General features: G+C 48.7%; 1 protein-coding gene across 1 annotated transcript in view; it reads left to right on the top strand.

Annotated features, from left to right (window-relative positions):
* Window positions 1-15,070, top strand: part of ttll5 (tubulin tyrosine ligase-like family, member 5) — a 375,463-nt gene that overhangs the window by 177,526 nt on the left and 182,867 nt on the right. The window contains exons 21-26 of the mRNA XM_078561984.1: window positions 5,666-5,829; window positions 7,231-7,564; window positions 7,703-7,823; window positions 9,570-9,716; window positions 11,497-11,591; window positions 13,174-13,307. Coding sequence (XP_078418110.1) covers window positions 5,666-5,829; window positions 7,231-7,564; window positions 7,703-7,823; window positions 9,570-9,716; window positions 11,497-11,591; window positions 13,174-13,307 — 995 coding nt within the window. The remainder of the gene's footprint in view (window positions 1-5,665; window positions 5,830-7,230; window positions 7,565-7,702; window positions 7,824-9,569; window positions 9,717-11,496; window positions 11,592-13,173; window positions 13,308-15,070) is intronic.

The raw sequence follows: 15,070 nt of genomic DNA, 5'->3' as shown, positions 1-15,070 counted from the left end.
ACAGCACGAGGTTAGATATGGGATAAAGCTCCCTCTACACCGTCCCCATCAAACACTCCCAGGACAGGTACAGCACGGGGTTAGATATGGGATAAAGCTCCCTCTACACTGTCCCCATCAAACACTCCCAGGACAGGTACAGCACGGGGTTAGATATGGCATAAAGCTCCCTCTACACTGTCCCCATCAAACACTCCCAGGACAGGTACAGCATGGGGTTAGATACAGAGTAAAGCTCCCTCTACACTGTCCCCATCAAACACTCCCAGGACAGGTACAGCACGGGGTTAGATACAGAGTAAAGCTTCCTCTACACTGTCCCCATCAAACACTCCCAGGACAGGTACAGCACAGGGTTAGATACAGAGTAAAGCTTCCTCTACACTGTCCCCATCAAACACTCCCAGGACAGGTACAGCACGGGGTTAGATACAGAGTAAAGTTCCCTCTACACTGTCCCCATCAAACACTCCCAGGACAGGTACAGCATGGGGTTAGAAACAGAGTAATGCTCGCTCTACACTGTCCCCATCAAACACTCCCAGGACAGGTACAGCACGGGGTTAGATATGGGATAAAGCTCCCTCTACACTGTCCCCATCAAATACTCCCGGGACAGGTACAGCACGGGGTTAGATACAGAGTAAAGCTCCCTCTACACTGTCCCCATCAAACACTCCCGGGACAGGTACAGCACGGGGTTAGATATGGGATAAAGCTCCCTCTACACTGTCCCCATCAAACACTCCCAGGACAGGTACAGCACGGGGTTAGATATGGGATAAAGCTCCCTCTACACTGTCCCCATCAAACACTCCCAGGACAGGTACAGCACGGGGTTAGATACAGAGTAAAGCTCCCTCTACACTGTCCCCATCAAACACTCCCAGGACAGGTACAGCACGGGGTTAGATACAGAGTAAAGTTCCCTCTACACTGTCCCCATCAAACACTCCCAGGACAGGTACAGCACGGGGTTAGATATGGGATAAAGCTCCCTCTACACTGTCCCCATCAAACACTCCCAGGACAGGTACAGCACGGGGTTAGATATGGGATAAAGCTCCCTTTACACTGTCCCCATCAAACACTCCCAGGACAGGTACAGCACGGGGTTAGATATGGGATAAAGCTCCCTCTACACTGTCCCCATTAAACACTCCCAGGACAGGTACAGCACGGGGTTAGATATGGGATAAAGCTCCCTCTACACTGTCCCCATCAAACACTCCCAGGACAAGTACAGCACGGGGTTAGATATGGGATAAAGCTCTCCCTCTACACTGTCCCCATCAAACACTCCCAGGACAGGTACAGCACGGGGTTAGATATGGGATAAAGCTCCCTCTACACTGTCCCCATCAAACACTCCCAGGACAGGTACAGCACGGGGTTAGATATGGGATAAAGCTCCCTCTACACTGTCCCCATCAAACACTCCCAGGACAGGTACAGCACGGGGTTAGATATGGGATAAAGCTCCCTCTACACTGTCCCCATCAAACACTCCCAGGACAGGTACAGCACGGGGTTAGATATGGGATAAAGCTCCCTCTACACTGTCCCCATCAAACACTCCCAGGGCAGGTACAGCACGGGGTTAGATATGGGATAAAGCTCCCTCTACACCGTCCCCATCAAACACTCCCAGGACAGGTACAGCACGGGGTTAGATATGGGATAAAGCTCCCTCTACACTGTCCCCATCAAACACTCCCAGGACAGGTACAGCACGGGGTTAGATATGGCATAAAGCTCCCTCTACACTGTCCCCATCAAACACTCCCAGGACAGGTACAGCACGGGGTTAGATACAGAGTAAAGCTCCCTCTACACTGTCCCCATCAAACATTCCCAGGACAGGTACGGCACGGGGTTAGATATGAGATAAAGCTCCCTCTACACTGTCCCCATCAAACACTCCCAGGACAGGTACAGCACGGGGTTAGATATGGGATAAAGCTCCCTCTACACTGTCCCCATCAAACACTCCCAGGGCAGGTACAGCACGAGGTTAGATATGGGATAAAGCTCCCTCTACACCGTCCCCATCAAACACTCCCAGGACAGGTACAGCACGGGGTTAGATATGGGATAAAGCTCCCTCTACACTGTCCCCATCAAACACTCCCAGGACAGGTACAGCACGGGGTTAGATATGGCATAAAGCTCCCTCTACACTGTCCCCATCAAACACTCCCAGGACAGGTACAGCATGGGGTTAGATACAGAGTAAAGCTCCCTCTACACTGTCCCCATCAAACACTCCCAGGACAGGTACAGCACGGGGTTAGATACAGAGTAAAGCTTCCTCTACACTGTCCCCATCAAACACTCCCAGGACAGGTACAGCACAGGGTTAGATACAGAGTAAAGCTTCCTCTACACTGTCCCCATCAAACACTCCCAGGACAGGTACAGCACGGGGTTAGATACAGAGTAAAGTTCCCTCTACACTGTCCCCATCAAACACTCCCAGGACAGGTACAGCATGGGGTTAGAAACAGAGTAATGCTCGCTCTACACTGTCCCCATCAAACACTCCCAGGACAGGTACAGCACGGGGTTAGATATGGGATAAAGCTCCCTCTACACTGTCCCCATCAAATACTCCCGGGACAGGTACAGCACGGGGTTAGATACAGAGTAAAGCTCCCTCTACACTGTCCCCATCAAACACTCCCGGGACAGGTACAGCACGGGGTTAGATATGGGATAAAGCTCCCTCTACACTGTCCCCATCAAACACTCCCAGGACAGGTACAGCACGGGGTTAGATATGGGATAAAGCTCCCTCTACACTGTCCCCATCAAACACTCCCAGGACAGGTACAGCACGGGGTTAGATACAGAGTAAAGCTCCCTCTACACTGTCCCCATCAAACACTCCCAGGACAGGTACAGCACGGGGTTAGATACAGAGTAAAGTTCCCTCTACACTGTCCCCATCAAACACTCCCAGGACAGGTACAGCACGGGGTTAGATATGGGATAAAGCTCCCTCTACACTGTCCCCATCAAACACTCCCAGGACAGGTACAGCACGGGGTTAGATATGGGATAAAGCTCCCTTTACACTGTCCCCATCAAACACTCCCAGGACAGGTACAGCACGGGGTTAGATATGGGATAAAGCTCCCTCTACACTGTCCCCATTAAACACTCCCAGGACAGGTACAGCACGGGGTTAGATATGGGATAAAGCTCCCTCTACACTGTCCCCATCAAACACTCCCAGGACAAGTACAGCACGGGGTTAGATATGGGATAAAGCTCTCCCTCTACACTGTCCCCATCAAACACTCCCAGGACAGGTACAGCACGGGGTTAGATATGGGATAAAGCTCCCTCTACACTGTCCCCATCAAACACTCCCAGGACAGGTACAGCACGGGGTTAGATATGGGATAAAGCTCCCTCTACACTGTCCCCATCAAACACTCCCAGGACAGGTACAGCACGGGGTTAGATATGGGATAAAGCTCCCTCTACACTGTCCCCATCAAACACTCCCAGGACAGGTACAGCACGGGGTTAGATATGGGATAAAGCTCCCTCTACACTGTCCCCATCAAACACTCCCAGGGCAGGTACAGCACGGGGTTAGATATGGGATAAAGCTCCCTCTACACCGTCCCCATCAAACACTCCCAGGACAGGTACAGCACGGGGTTAGATATGGGATAAAGCTCCCTCTACACTGTCCCCATCAAACACTCCCAGGACAGGTACAGCACGGGGTTAGATATGGCATAAAGCTCCCTCTACACTGTCCCCATCAAACACTCCCAGGACAGGTACAGCATGGGGTTAGATACAGAGTAAAGCTCCCTCTACACTGTCCCCATCAAACACTCCCAGGACAGGTACAGCACGGGGTTAGATATGGGATAAAGCTCCCTCTACACTGTCCCCATCAAACACTCCCAGGGCAGGTACAGCACGGGGTTAGATACAGAGTAAAGCTCCCTCTACACTGTCCCCATCAAACACTCCCAGGACAGGTACAGCATGGGGTTAGATACAGAGTAAAGCTCCCTCTACACTGTCCCCATCAAACACTCCCAGGACAGGTACAGCACGGGGTTAGATATGGGATAAAGCTCTCCCTCTACACTGTCCCCATCAAACACTCCCAGGACAGGTACAGCACGGGGTTAGATACAGAGTAAAGCTCCCTCTACACTGTCCCCATCAAACACTCCCAGGACAGGTACAGCACAGGGTTAGATACAGAGTAAAGCTTCCTCTACACTGTCCCCATCAAACACTCCCAGGACAGGTACAGCACGGGGTTAGATACAGAGTAAAGCTCCCTCTACACTGTCCCCATCAAACACTCCCAGGACAGGTACAGCACGGGGTTAGATACAGAGTAAAGTTCCCTCTACACTGTCCCCATCAAACACTCCCAGGGCAGGTACAGCACGGGGTTAGATATGGGATAAAGCTCCCTCTACACTGTCCCCATCCAACATTCCCAGGACAGGTACAGCACGGGGTTAGATATGGGATAAAGCTCCCTCTACACTGTCCCCATCAAACACTCCCAGGACAGTTACAGCACGGGGTTAGATATGGGATAAAGCTCCCTCTACACTGTCCCCATCAAACACTCCCAGGACAGGTACAGCACGGGGTTAGATACAGAGTAAAGCTCCCTCTACACCATCCCCCATCAAACACTCCCAGGACAGGTACAGCACGGGGTTCGATACAGAGTAAAGCTCCCTCTACACTGTCCCCATCAAACACCCCCAGGACAGGTACAGCACGGGGTTAGATACAGAGTAAAGCTCCCACTACACTGTCCCCATCTAACACTCCCAGGACAGGTACAGCACGGGGTTAGATACAGAGTAAAGCTCCCTCTACACTGTCCCCATCAAACACCCCCAGGACAGGTACAACACGGGGTTAGATATGGGATAAAGCTCTCTCCCTCTACACCGTCAATCAGACACGTCCAGGTCAGATGCAAAAAATGTCAATGGTATTTTAATAGTTTTAGGTAATGGTACTTCAACAATAAAGTGTTGAGAATGCAGTAATGTCAGACAAATAGTTCTATAATAATGTTAGGTTTGTAATAGTGTGATAGTGCTGTATTAATGCTCAGTTCAGTTGGAAAAAAATGTGAACTTAGTGCTGTTATAATTTATGGATAAAGATCAATGTGGTATGGTCAATAGTATTTCAGTAATGTGGATGTGAACAGCACTGTAATTTCAGGTTAATTGTACAATAGTAATGTAAAATTAAAAATATTACAGCAATAATAAGCTGATAGTACTGGAATAGAGTATGCTACTATTCTAATGCAGGATTAATATTGTAATCATGGCAGGTTTATGGCCATATATGATCATGGCATGAGTGCTACAATAATGCTGTTTCTGCCCTCTGAATAGTTTTATTATCTCATTAACTTCACAGTGTGTGAGCTGTGAAGTTGTCTGGCCCAAGAGATGGATATTCCCTGTTACTGCAGACAGTCTGAGGCACAGCACAGATGTCTACTGTCACTGAGCAGTTTGATTTGTTGCATTAAAGAGAACAAAATTTTCTTCCACAAAGTTAAATGGTTCCTTTGATCATTGCTTAGTGTTTTTTTAAAAATGTGAATGTTGCTGGATTATTCTTTTCCCATTTCCTTCTGTCTCAGCAACGGTGTGACACAGAACAATCACGCACTCTTCAAATCCGAGGTGCTCCAAGTAGAAGTTCACAAACACGTTCAGCAGTACGAGAGGAAACTCCTGTCACTGGAAGCGAGGAGACGGAAACAGAACCGAGCTGCCTTGCAGGCAGCAATGGGAAAAGGCACAGGTCAGCTATCTGTGGTAAATTTATAACAAGTCTCATTCAGTCTCCCAGAAATGGCCCAACACTCTTCCATTTACAACGGGATACCCCAGTGTGAGTCAGCACCTTCAGGAGAGGAGGGGTCCCACAGCCCAGTGAGAATCAGCACCTTCAGGAGAGGAGGGGACCCGTACCCCAGTGAGAGTCAGCACCTTCAGGAGAGGAGGGGACCTGTACCCCAGTGAGAGTCAGCACCTTCAGGAGAAGAGGGGATCTGTACCCCAGTGAGAGTCAGCACCTTCAGGAGAGGAGGGGACCCGTATCCCAGTGAGAGTCAGCACCTTCAGGAGAGGAGGGGGACCTGTACCCCAGTGAGAGTCAGCACCTTCAGGAGAGGAGGGGACCCGTACCCCAGTGAGAGTCAGCACCTTCAGGAGAGGAGGGGACCTGTACCCCAGTGAGAGTCAGCACCTTCAGGAGAGGAGGGGGCCTGTACCCCAGTGAGAGTCAGCACCTTCAGGAGAGGAGGGGACCTGTACCCCAGTGAGAGTCAGCACCTTCAGGAGAGGAGGGGGACCCGTACCCCAGTGAGAGTTAGCACCTTCAGGAGAGGAGGGGACCTGTACCCCAGTGTGAGTCAGCACCTTCAGGAGAGGAGGGGACCTGTACCCCAGTGAGAGTCAGCACCTTCAGGAGAGGAGGGGACCCTGTACCCCAGTGGGAGTCAGCACCTTCAGGAGAGGAGGGGGCCTGTACCCCAGTGAGAGTCAGCACCTTCAGGAGAGGAGGGGACCTGTACCCCAGTGAGAGTCAGCACCTTCAGGAGAGGAGGGGGCCTGTACACCAGTGAGAGTCAGCACCTTCAGGAGAGGAGGGGACCTGTACCCCAGTGAGAGTCAGCACCTTCAGGAGAGGAGGGGACCCGTACCCCAGTGAGAGTCAGCACCTTCAGGAGAGGAGGGGACCTGTACCCCAGTGAGAGTCAGCACCTTCAGGAGAGGAGGGGGACCTGTACCCCAGTGAGAGTCAGCACCTTCAGGAGAGGAAGGGGACCTGTACCCCAGTGAGAGTCAGCACCTTCAGGAGAGGAGGGGGACCTGTACCCCAGTGAGAGTCAGCACCTTCAGGAGAGGAGGGGAACTCCGTACCCCAGTGAGAGTCAGCACCTTCAGGAGAGGAGGGGACCCGTACCCCAGTGAGAGTCAGCACCTTCAGGAGAGGAGGGGACCTGTACCCCAGTGAGAGTCAGCACCTTCAGGAGAGGAGGGGGACCTGTACCCCAGTGAGAGTCAGCACCTTCAGGAGAGGAAGAGGCAAACGGGAAAGAAAAATATCAAATACACAGAAAATAAAAATGCTTCTCTGTTTGTTGTCTTTTGTCTCCCATTTCTCAGCTGTAACCTCAATCTTTCTTTACCATTTCAGGATCCTCACACAAAGCCCCAGTTGCATCGTCGGCGGCTGCAGAGTGTGAGGATGAGGGAGAAGGGGAGGAGGAAGCAGAGCATGATAAGGAAATATCAGAGGATGAAACAGACACTACTGGACCCACTTGTCCTGTCCAAGCCCTGGCTCAGGAGCCAATAGCACAAAGATTGAGAGCTAACAGTGAGGGGCTGCAGAAAGCACTAGAACTCGCTGAGCAAGAGGTTGTTGACAAACAGGTATTCGGTCAGTGGACTCAAACCAAAGAGAAACGAAGTGATGAGCAACCAAAGGTTAACCTCCTCGAGATGTTACAGCAAGGGGGCAATCTGAGGTTGGTGTTAATACTAATAATGTCGACATTTTCGGTGGCCTTTTAACCCCGAAACCAGTCCACAAGGTGTTAAGTGTTAACGCCATTGCTGATGTCCTTGAAGCTAGTGAAATGCTCCTCTTCAATTTGTTTCCACAGTAAGGTACAGGCACGCTTGGCCTTCTCTGCTTATCTGCACCGTGTGCAGCTCCGACTACTGAGGGAGCATCCTGGCCAGAGTGAAACGACCACAGCTACTGACCAGGAGGAGGAGCAAATGGTAAATACTTTGTGACTTGTTATGGATTTGCGTTAGGAGCTAAAACAGAAATCGACCATGAGGATCACGAGTAGAAAATAAAACTTCATTATTAGTTAACATATAACTTTGAGGATTAATATGAGTGATCATACAGAGGACAACTTCTTATTCACCCTGTGTTTATTGGTAGCCTAGAGAGAATGAGGCATTTGGGAGTGATTACACATTCAGCTTGGGCAGCTCAAAGTGCGCGTAATGCGGCAACAAGCAGAGGGGTTCAGGGGGAGTAAAGCATCAAGTGGTTTACAAACACCTCCTGAACCTGCTGATTTATTTACTGCTCTGCTAATTGCCACCTTTCAGTTTTCCTCTTCTTTCCTGATTCTTGCTGGGGTACTGCTCCTCAGCCTGTAACTTGTCCAACTGTCCATTCTTCCTGTCTGCATCTAGACAGTCAGTGCCATGGAATAGTCAGATTCGAGCTCCATCGATTTCACATGGCTGAGGCACATACACATAGGAATAGGAGGAGGCCATATAGCCCCTCGAGCCTTTTTCACCATTCAGTTAGCTTGTGACAAAACTCTACCTGAACTCCATTTACCCGCCTTTAATCTCTTCAGACCCCCTCCCCCGCCACCACCCCCCAATCTTGAAAGTTTCAATTGACTTCCAGCATCCATAGCTTTTTGTGGGAGAGAGTTCTAGATTTCCACTACCCTTTCCGTGAAGAAGTGCTTCTGACATTATCCATGAAAGGCCTAATTCTAATTTTAAGGTTATGCTGCCTTGTTCTGGGCTTCACTACCAGAGGAAATAGTTTCTCTCTATCTAGCCTTTGCAATCCTTTAATCATTTTCAAGATGTTGATGAGATCTCCTCTCAACTGTCTAAACTCAAGAGTATATAAGCCTATTGTATGTAACCTGTCCCTTTAATTTAACCTGTTAAGCCCTAGTATCATTCTGATGAATCTGTGATTCACCTTCTCCAAGGTCAGTGTACCCTTTGTGTCGTTTGGTGGTCAAATCTGATCTCAGTACTTTAGAATAAAAGTGTAACTTTAGTCAAACCTTATCCAGTTTCCTTGAGAGAAAGGCCACATTCCTTTGCACACAATAACACTCACTCACACATCTGCACTTTTCCCCTTACATACCAGCACACTATCCAGCATTAGAAAGCAATTTGGAATATAAACCCTGACTGATTCTTTTCCCTCCCTGGCACTGAGGCTGAGTAGCTGCCAAGCTAAACTCAGCTTACTTAGCACAGGGCAAGAGCTAGAGACTGGTTATATGGCTCAGTGCTACACCAGGTGATGCCTTTAACCTGAGTCAGTGTTTGTTTGTTTGTGCTGCTGTAAGGGGGGAATCATGTGTTTCTAATGAACAACAGGCTTCAATGCCCCAAAGCCACCCAAAGCTGTTAAAGAAGATTATTGATGAAATTAGATGTTCAGCTAATGATCACAATGTTATTGTATACTGCTGTGGCCACTGTGATTGTTTCTCATTCAAGGATATCAACAGTTTTGTTGATTCAAATTTTTTCTGATGGTGTACAGTGAAATCACAAGTTATCTTGGGGCAGTGTGTGCAGGGAACATCCGATCCTGATCCCAGGACGCTAAGTGATTTAGGGGTGGGAGTCAGGGAGGTGATGTTGGCAATGAGGCTTCCTTCAAAGGCCAGTAATGTGTTGCCCAAAGGGTGATTGAGCCCTGAATCCGAGTGACAGTCCCATTGTCTGCTTCTCCAACAGGAGCTGGTGATCAGATTCTTGAAGCGAGCAGCCAGTAATCTCCAGCAGTTGGTAACAATGACACTGCCCAGTCGTCGGCTCCCTATCTCTGAACGTCGACACATCCTGGCGCAGCAGCTCGGGGTCTTCATCCACAGCTACAACAAGGTAAAGGCCGACAGGGCACAATCTTGCAGTTAGTCAGTTGTGAGATCAGGAAGCATTTCTTCACAGAAGAATAGTGTAACCACCTCCTTAACCATATTATCCATATTTTATAAATGCAAGTTATTGTTGTTATAGTAGAAATCTAGATCTCTTGCCCTCCATCCTCCCCCATAAAAGGCTCTGGTTGATGGGTGTCAGTTGGAGCTTTCAAGACTGACATCGATAAATTCTTCTTGCGTGAGAACAAAGTCAAGTAGATTGAGTTGAGGTACAGATCAGCCATGTTCTGATTGAATGGTGGAACAGATTCAAGGAGCTAAATGGCCTCCTCCCTGCCTATGTTCTTATTAAATTGGCAACTGACACAATATAAGGATTTATACAAAATTGGAAATAATATGCCAACTAAACAACTGATACAGTACACTGAAGAATTCTCCTGGCACTGTACTTGCAACAAGTATTCTGCCCAGCACTAGATGGATAGAAACACTGGCCCCATGCTGGAATCCCTTGGGGAACCTCCTGGGCCTGGGGTGTTTGTCCCTATAGAAACATTCTGACCAAAGCTGTGCACAGCACACCACTGAGGTGTGACCAGTACTTTCTACCTCAGTAGACAGTTCTGAATGGGCCATGATGCATTGCATTGAAATCCCCTGTTAATTAGCTGAAATTGGGAATCCCAGACAGAACACTATACAACTGCTAGTGCAGGAAATGGAAAAATGTCACACTGGTGCAGCATGGGCACTCTTCTAAGGCACATTGTAGGAAAATGATAAAGCTTACTTTACTCAGAGTCTAAGTGGAAATTGTTCCATATCCCAGTGCTCATATCTCTTAACCTTGTTTAGCACCAAAATTTACAAAATAACGTTTCACTAACACTTCAAAAAAAGCTCCATTCACTTTTGTGCACACCCTCTCCTATTTTTCTTTCTCCTTCACTTCCTCACTCTTTTCTCTCTCTCTCACTCTTTCTTTCTATTTATTATCGTTTGTTTGTTCTTTCCTTATTTTTTCCAAGCCAGGCTGTAGTAGAGTTGAGGGAGCAGGCCAGCCAACTTCTTGCTCTGCCAGTTGTTAATGAAGGAAAGTCAGTCAGACATAGATTTACTTAACACCGAATCATGTCTCTCAGACACATCTCAAATGTTTCACAAGCAAATAATGACCTTAAAATGCAATGATAGTTGTTATGTTGCTGAATGTAGCAACCATTGTGCAATAACAAAATTCTCAGAAACAGCTGTGAGGTGAATGCCAGTGAATCAGTTTTTGGATACGTCGCTGGCAAAAGGAGCACTGGTCAGGATACCAGAGGTACTCTGTTCATCAAATCCTGGGATGTTTTACCAACAGGCAGATTTAATGTCCCATATAACAGCAGGTGCTTCTGATAGTGCAGCACTCCATCAGCACTACACTGAGGGTGGGCCTGGGCCAGCAGGAGGTCCAAGCCCACCCTCCCGCTGGCCCAGACCCACCTCCTAGAGGTTGAAAAGCACAGCTTACACATTGTGATCATGATCACTCAGAGGAGAAAAGGCAATAAACATCTCCTCTATTCCAACACCAGTTCCCAGTCAACCTGGATTACATGCTGAAGTTTTGGAGTGGGATTTGAACCCAAAACGCTCTGTGGATGAAGGTTTGAGTGGGGGCAAAGATACATTGAAAGAAGAGGAGTTTTTGATTGTCCTCAAAAGTAAGATGCAAAGCGGAATAATCGTGCTACTGGGAACTTGTCATACCAATTTCTGAATTTTAAATACAGGAAACAGATCGAATGATTAAGAGGAGCCAGATGGATCTGAAGCCAGAGACCTGCATCCAACAGGAAGACTTCCAAGTATTTGTCAGTAAAGCCAGGTGAGAGGAATGGAAAATGCATTACACTGATGCGGATAATGGGGATTTGGAAACGATTGCAGTCTCCTGATTCACAGGCTGCTCAGCCCGAGGACTCTGCATGGTGTGAGAGTGATGTCATTCACCGCTATCGTGCCGAGTCCAACGTGAGGTAATTCCTGAGATTCAGCTCCAAGAAGATTCTTTTGTTTCTTTTTGGAGAGAGAATTTTGGAAAAGATTGGGGAATGAAATGTAATACTTAGAATTCTGAGACAAGGGTTAAGGTTCAGTTCTGTGTTCCTGCCCATATTCTGCCGAATTTCTGAGGTGAACTTGAGCCAACCTCAGCAACAGTCCAGGACAAAAATGGTCACTTGATGCATCAGCCATGCTCTTCAAGAACTTACACTTGTTCAGCCCAGGCCCCGCCCTCCCGCCAGACCAGGCCCCGCCAGAACAGCTCCCGCCAGACCAGGCCCTGCCCTCCCGCCAGACCAGGCCCCGCCGGCCCGGGCCCCGCCCTCCCGCCAAACCAGGCCCCGGCCTCCCGCCAGCCCGGGCCCCGCCCTCCCACTGACCCGGGCGCCCCCAGCCCGGGCCCCGCCCTCCCGCCAGCCCGGGCCCCACCCTCCCGCTGGCCCAGGCCCCGCCCTCCCGCTGGCCCAGGCCCCGCCCTCCTGCCAGACCAGGCCCCGCCGGCCCGGGCCCCGCCCTCCCGCCGGCCCAGACCCCGCCCTCCCGCCGGCCCAGACCCCGCCCTCCCGCCGGCCCAGACCCCGCCCTCCCGCCGGCCCAGACCCCGCCTCCCGCCGGTCCAGGCCCCGCCGGCCAAGGCCCCGCCCTCCCGCCAGCCCAGGCCCCGCCCTCCCGCTGGCCCGGGCCCTGGCCTCCCGCCGGCCCAGGTCCCACCTCCTAGAGGTTGAAAAGCACAGATTACACGTTGTGATCACTCAGAAGAGAAAAGGCAATAAACATCCCCCCTTGTCCCAAAACCAGTTCCCAGTCTCCTTCAAGAGGCCATCCTCTGTTTCTTTGAGCTCCTTGCTTTGGCATAATGGGTGCGACAAAAGCTAGACTGAACGAATTTGAGTGCAGAGTGGTAGGAGACGTGCTTCAGGAGAGGAAGACAACTCCAGAACCTTGGTGAGGAAGAGAATGTCGCAAAGCGGTTGGTTGGTGGTTGTAGATGGTTGGAGTCAGTGCAGGTCTTTTAAGAAGCTGAGCACTTAGAGCAGTTTTGAAAGGAGGGGAACAATGGTTGAAGCAAGGCAGCAGCTGGTAATGTAGGATTATCAAATGAGACAGCACAGGAGGAGGCTATTCAAGCCACCATGCCTGTACTGAGAGGGGGAGTTGGTCAATAGCCGGGATCTAAGTTGGGAGAGGGTTAAAGGAGCCATGTGGCACCCCTTAGATGTGAGTTATTGTGGAGTTAAGGGGAAACATGATTTGCTTTTCTTTCCAGGTGTCAATTGATCTCCTGGGCCTTTACAGCATTTTCTGCTTTTATTTGGGATTTCCAGAATAGCCGAGTTTTCACTTTTTGCTGTGCCACATGTTTATGAAACAAATTGTGTGTAATTGTTAAAAATGGTTTGCAGTGAGAATGACCTGGAGGAACTGCTCACAATCTACACACACAAGAACAAATCAGCCAATGTCTTCCTGGGGACCCAAAACAGGAATGGGAACCAGAACATCAGTATGCAGCAAAGCAATGCCAAATCCACAGAAGGTGGGTACCTGCAGATGGAAAGTAAGAAATAAGTAACATTATTTAGCGGGCTCTGTATGCTCCTCCTGTCTACAAAACCTTACTTCCTGTTGTCGCATTTTCATGTACTTTTGTGTCAACTTTTTCCTTCATAAATTCCTTGAACCCCCATTAATAATGAGAATGACTTATGTTAGCTGACCACATTGTAATTACAGCCTGCCCCATAGTGAAACTCCAATGCTTCAAATATTTGAGCCCCAAATTGCCATACATTTTGCTTTTTAACTATAAGAGAGAAAGAAAGACTTGAATTTACATAGCACTTCTCTCAATCTCAGGACATCCCAAAATGCTTTACAGCCGAGTAAGCACTTTTGAAGTGCAATCACTGTTATAATGTAGGAAATGTGGCAGACAACTTGAGCACATAAAATCTCACTTCCAACCAAATAATCTGATCCTGGGTGTTGGTTGGAGGATAAATATCGGCCCAACACACCCAAGTGCACTTCCATGCTTCTCTAGAAATAGTTTTGTGGGATCTTTCGAGAAGGCAGATGGGGCCTTGGTTTAACGTCTTAACTGAAAGAAGTCTGAGGGCTGACCTCACAGTATCGCAGAATCTTTACAGTGCAGAAGGAGGCCAATTGTCCCATCGAGTCTGCGCTGGCTGTCTGACAAAGCATTCCACCTAGTCCCACTCCCTTGTCTTATCCCCATAACCTTGCACATTCTTTCTTTTCAGGTAGCTATCCAATTCCCTTCTGAATACCTCGATCGAACCTGCTTCCACTATCCTTTCAGGAAGTTTGTTTCACACTCTAGGTGAAAAAAATTTTCCACACATCACATTTAATCCTTTTGCCAATTATTTTGGATCTGTGTGCTCTGGTTCTTGATGTTCTCTTGAGTGGGAACGGTTTCTCACTATACCCCGTTCATACCCCTCAGGATCTTGAATACCTCTATCAAGTCTCCTCTCAGCGTCCCACCCTCTCCAATCTGTCCTCATAGCTACAGTTCTTTATCCCTGGAATCATTCCTGTGAATCTCCTCTGTACTCTCTCCAATGCCTTCACATCCTTCCTCAAGTATTGTGCCCAGATCTGGACGTAGTACTTCAGATGAGGCCTAACTAGTGTCTTATACAAGTTCAACATGACCTCTTTACTCTTGTACTCAATGCCCCTGTTAATAATTCCTAAGATACAATAGGCTTTATTAACTGCTCTTTCAACATGCCCTGCCATCTTCAATGACCTATGTACATTTACACTGAGGTCCCTCTGTTCCTGCACCTCCTTTAGAGGCTCTCCCTTTATTTTATACTGTCTCACCATATTTTTCCTGCCAAAATGAATCACCTCTCACTCCTCCACATTGAACTTCACCTGCCACTTGTCTGCCCAATCTACCAACATGTTTGTCCTTTTGAAGTTCAAGACTACCCTCATCGCAGTTGACAACATTTCCAATCTTCGTATCATCTGCAAATTTTAAAATCATGCCCTGCACACCACAGTCTAGGTCATTAATATATATCAGGAAGAACAAGGGTCCCAACACTGACCCCTGAGGAACTCCACTGCAAACCTTCCTCCAATCTGAAAAACAACCAATTACCACTACTCTCTGTTTCTTGCCACTCAACCAATTTCTTATCCAAATACCTACTTTGTATTTATCCCATGACCTAGGATTTTGCTCACAAGTCTGTTGTGTGGCACTGTATCAAATGCCTTTTGAAAATACATATACACCACTACAACAGCGTTTCCCTT

This window comes from Cetorhinus maximus, chromosome 18, assembly GCF_964194155.1.
Source record: "Cetorhinus maximus chromosome 18, sCetMax3.hap1.1, whole genome shotgun sequence".
NCBI lineage: Eukaryota > Metazoa > Chordata > Chondrichthyes > Lamniformes > Cetorhinidae > Cetorhinus > Cetorhinus maximus.
The sequence above is the reverse complement of the archived record's forward strand: the minus strand, read 5'-3'. Positions and strand labels throughout refer to the sequence as shown.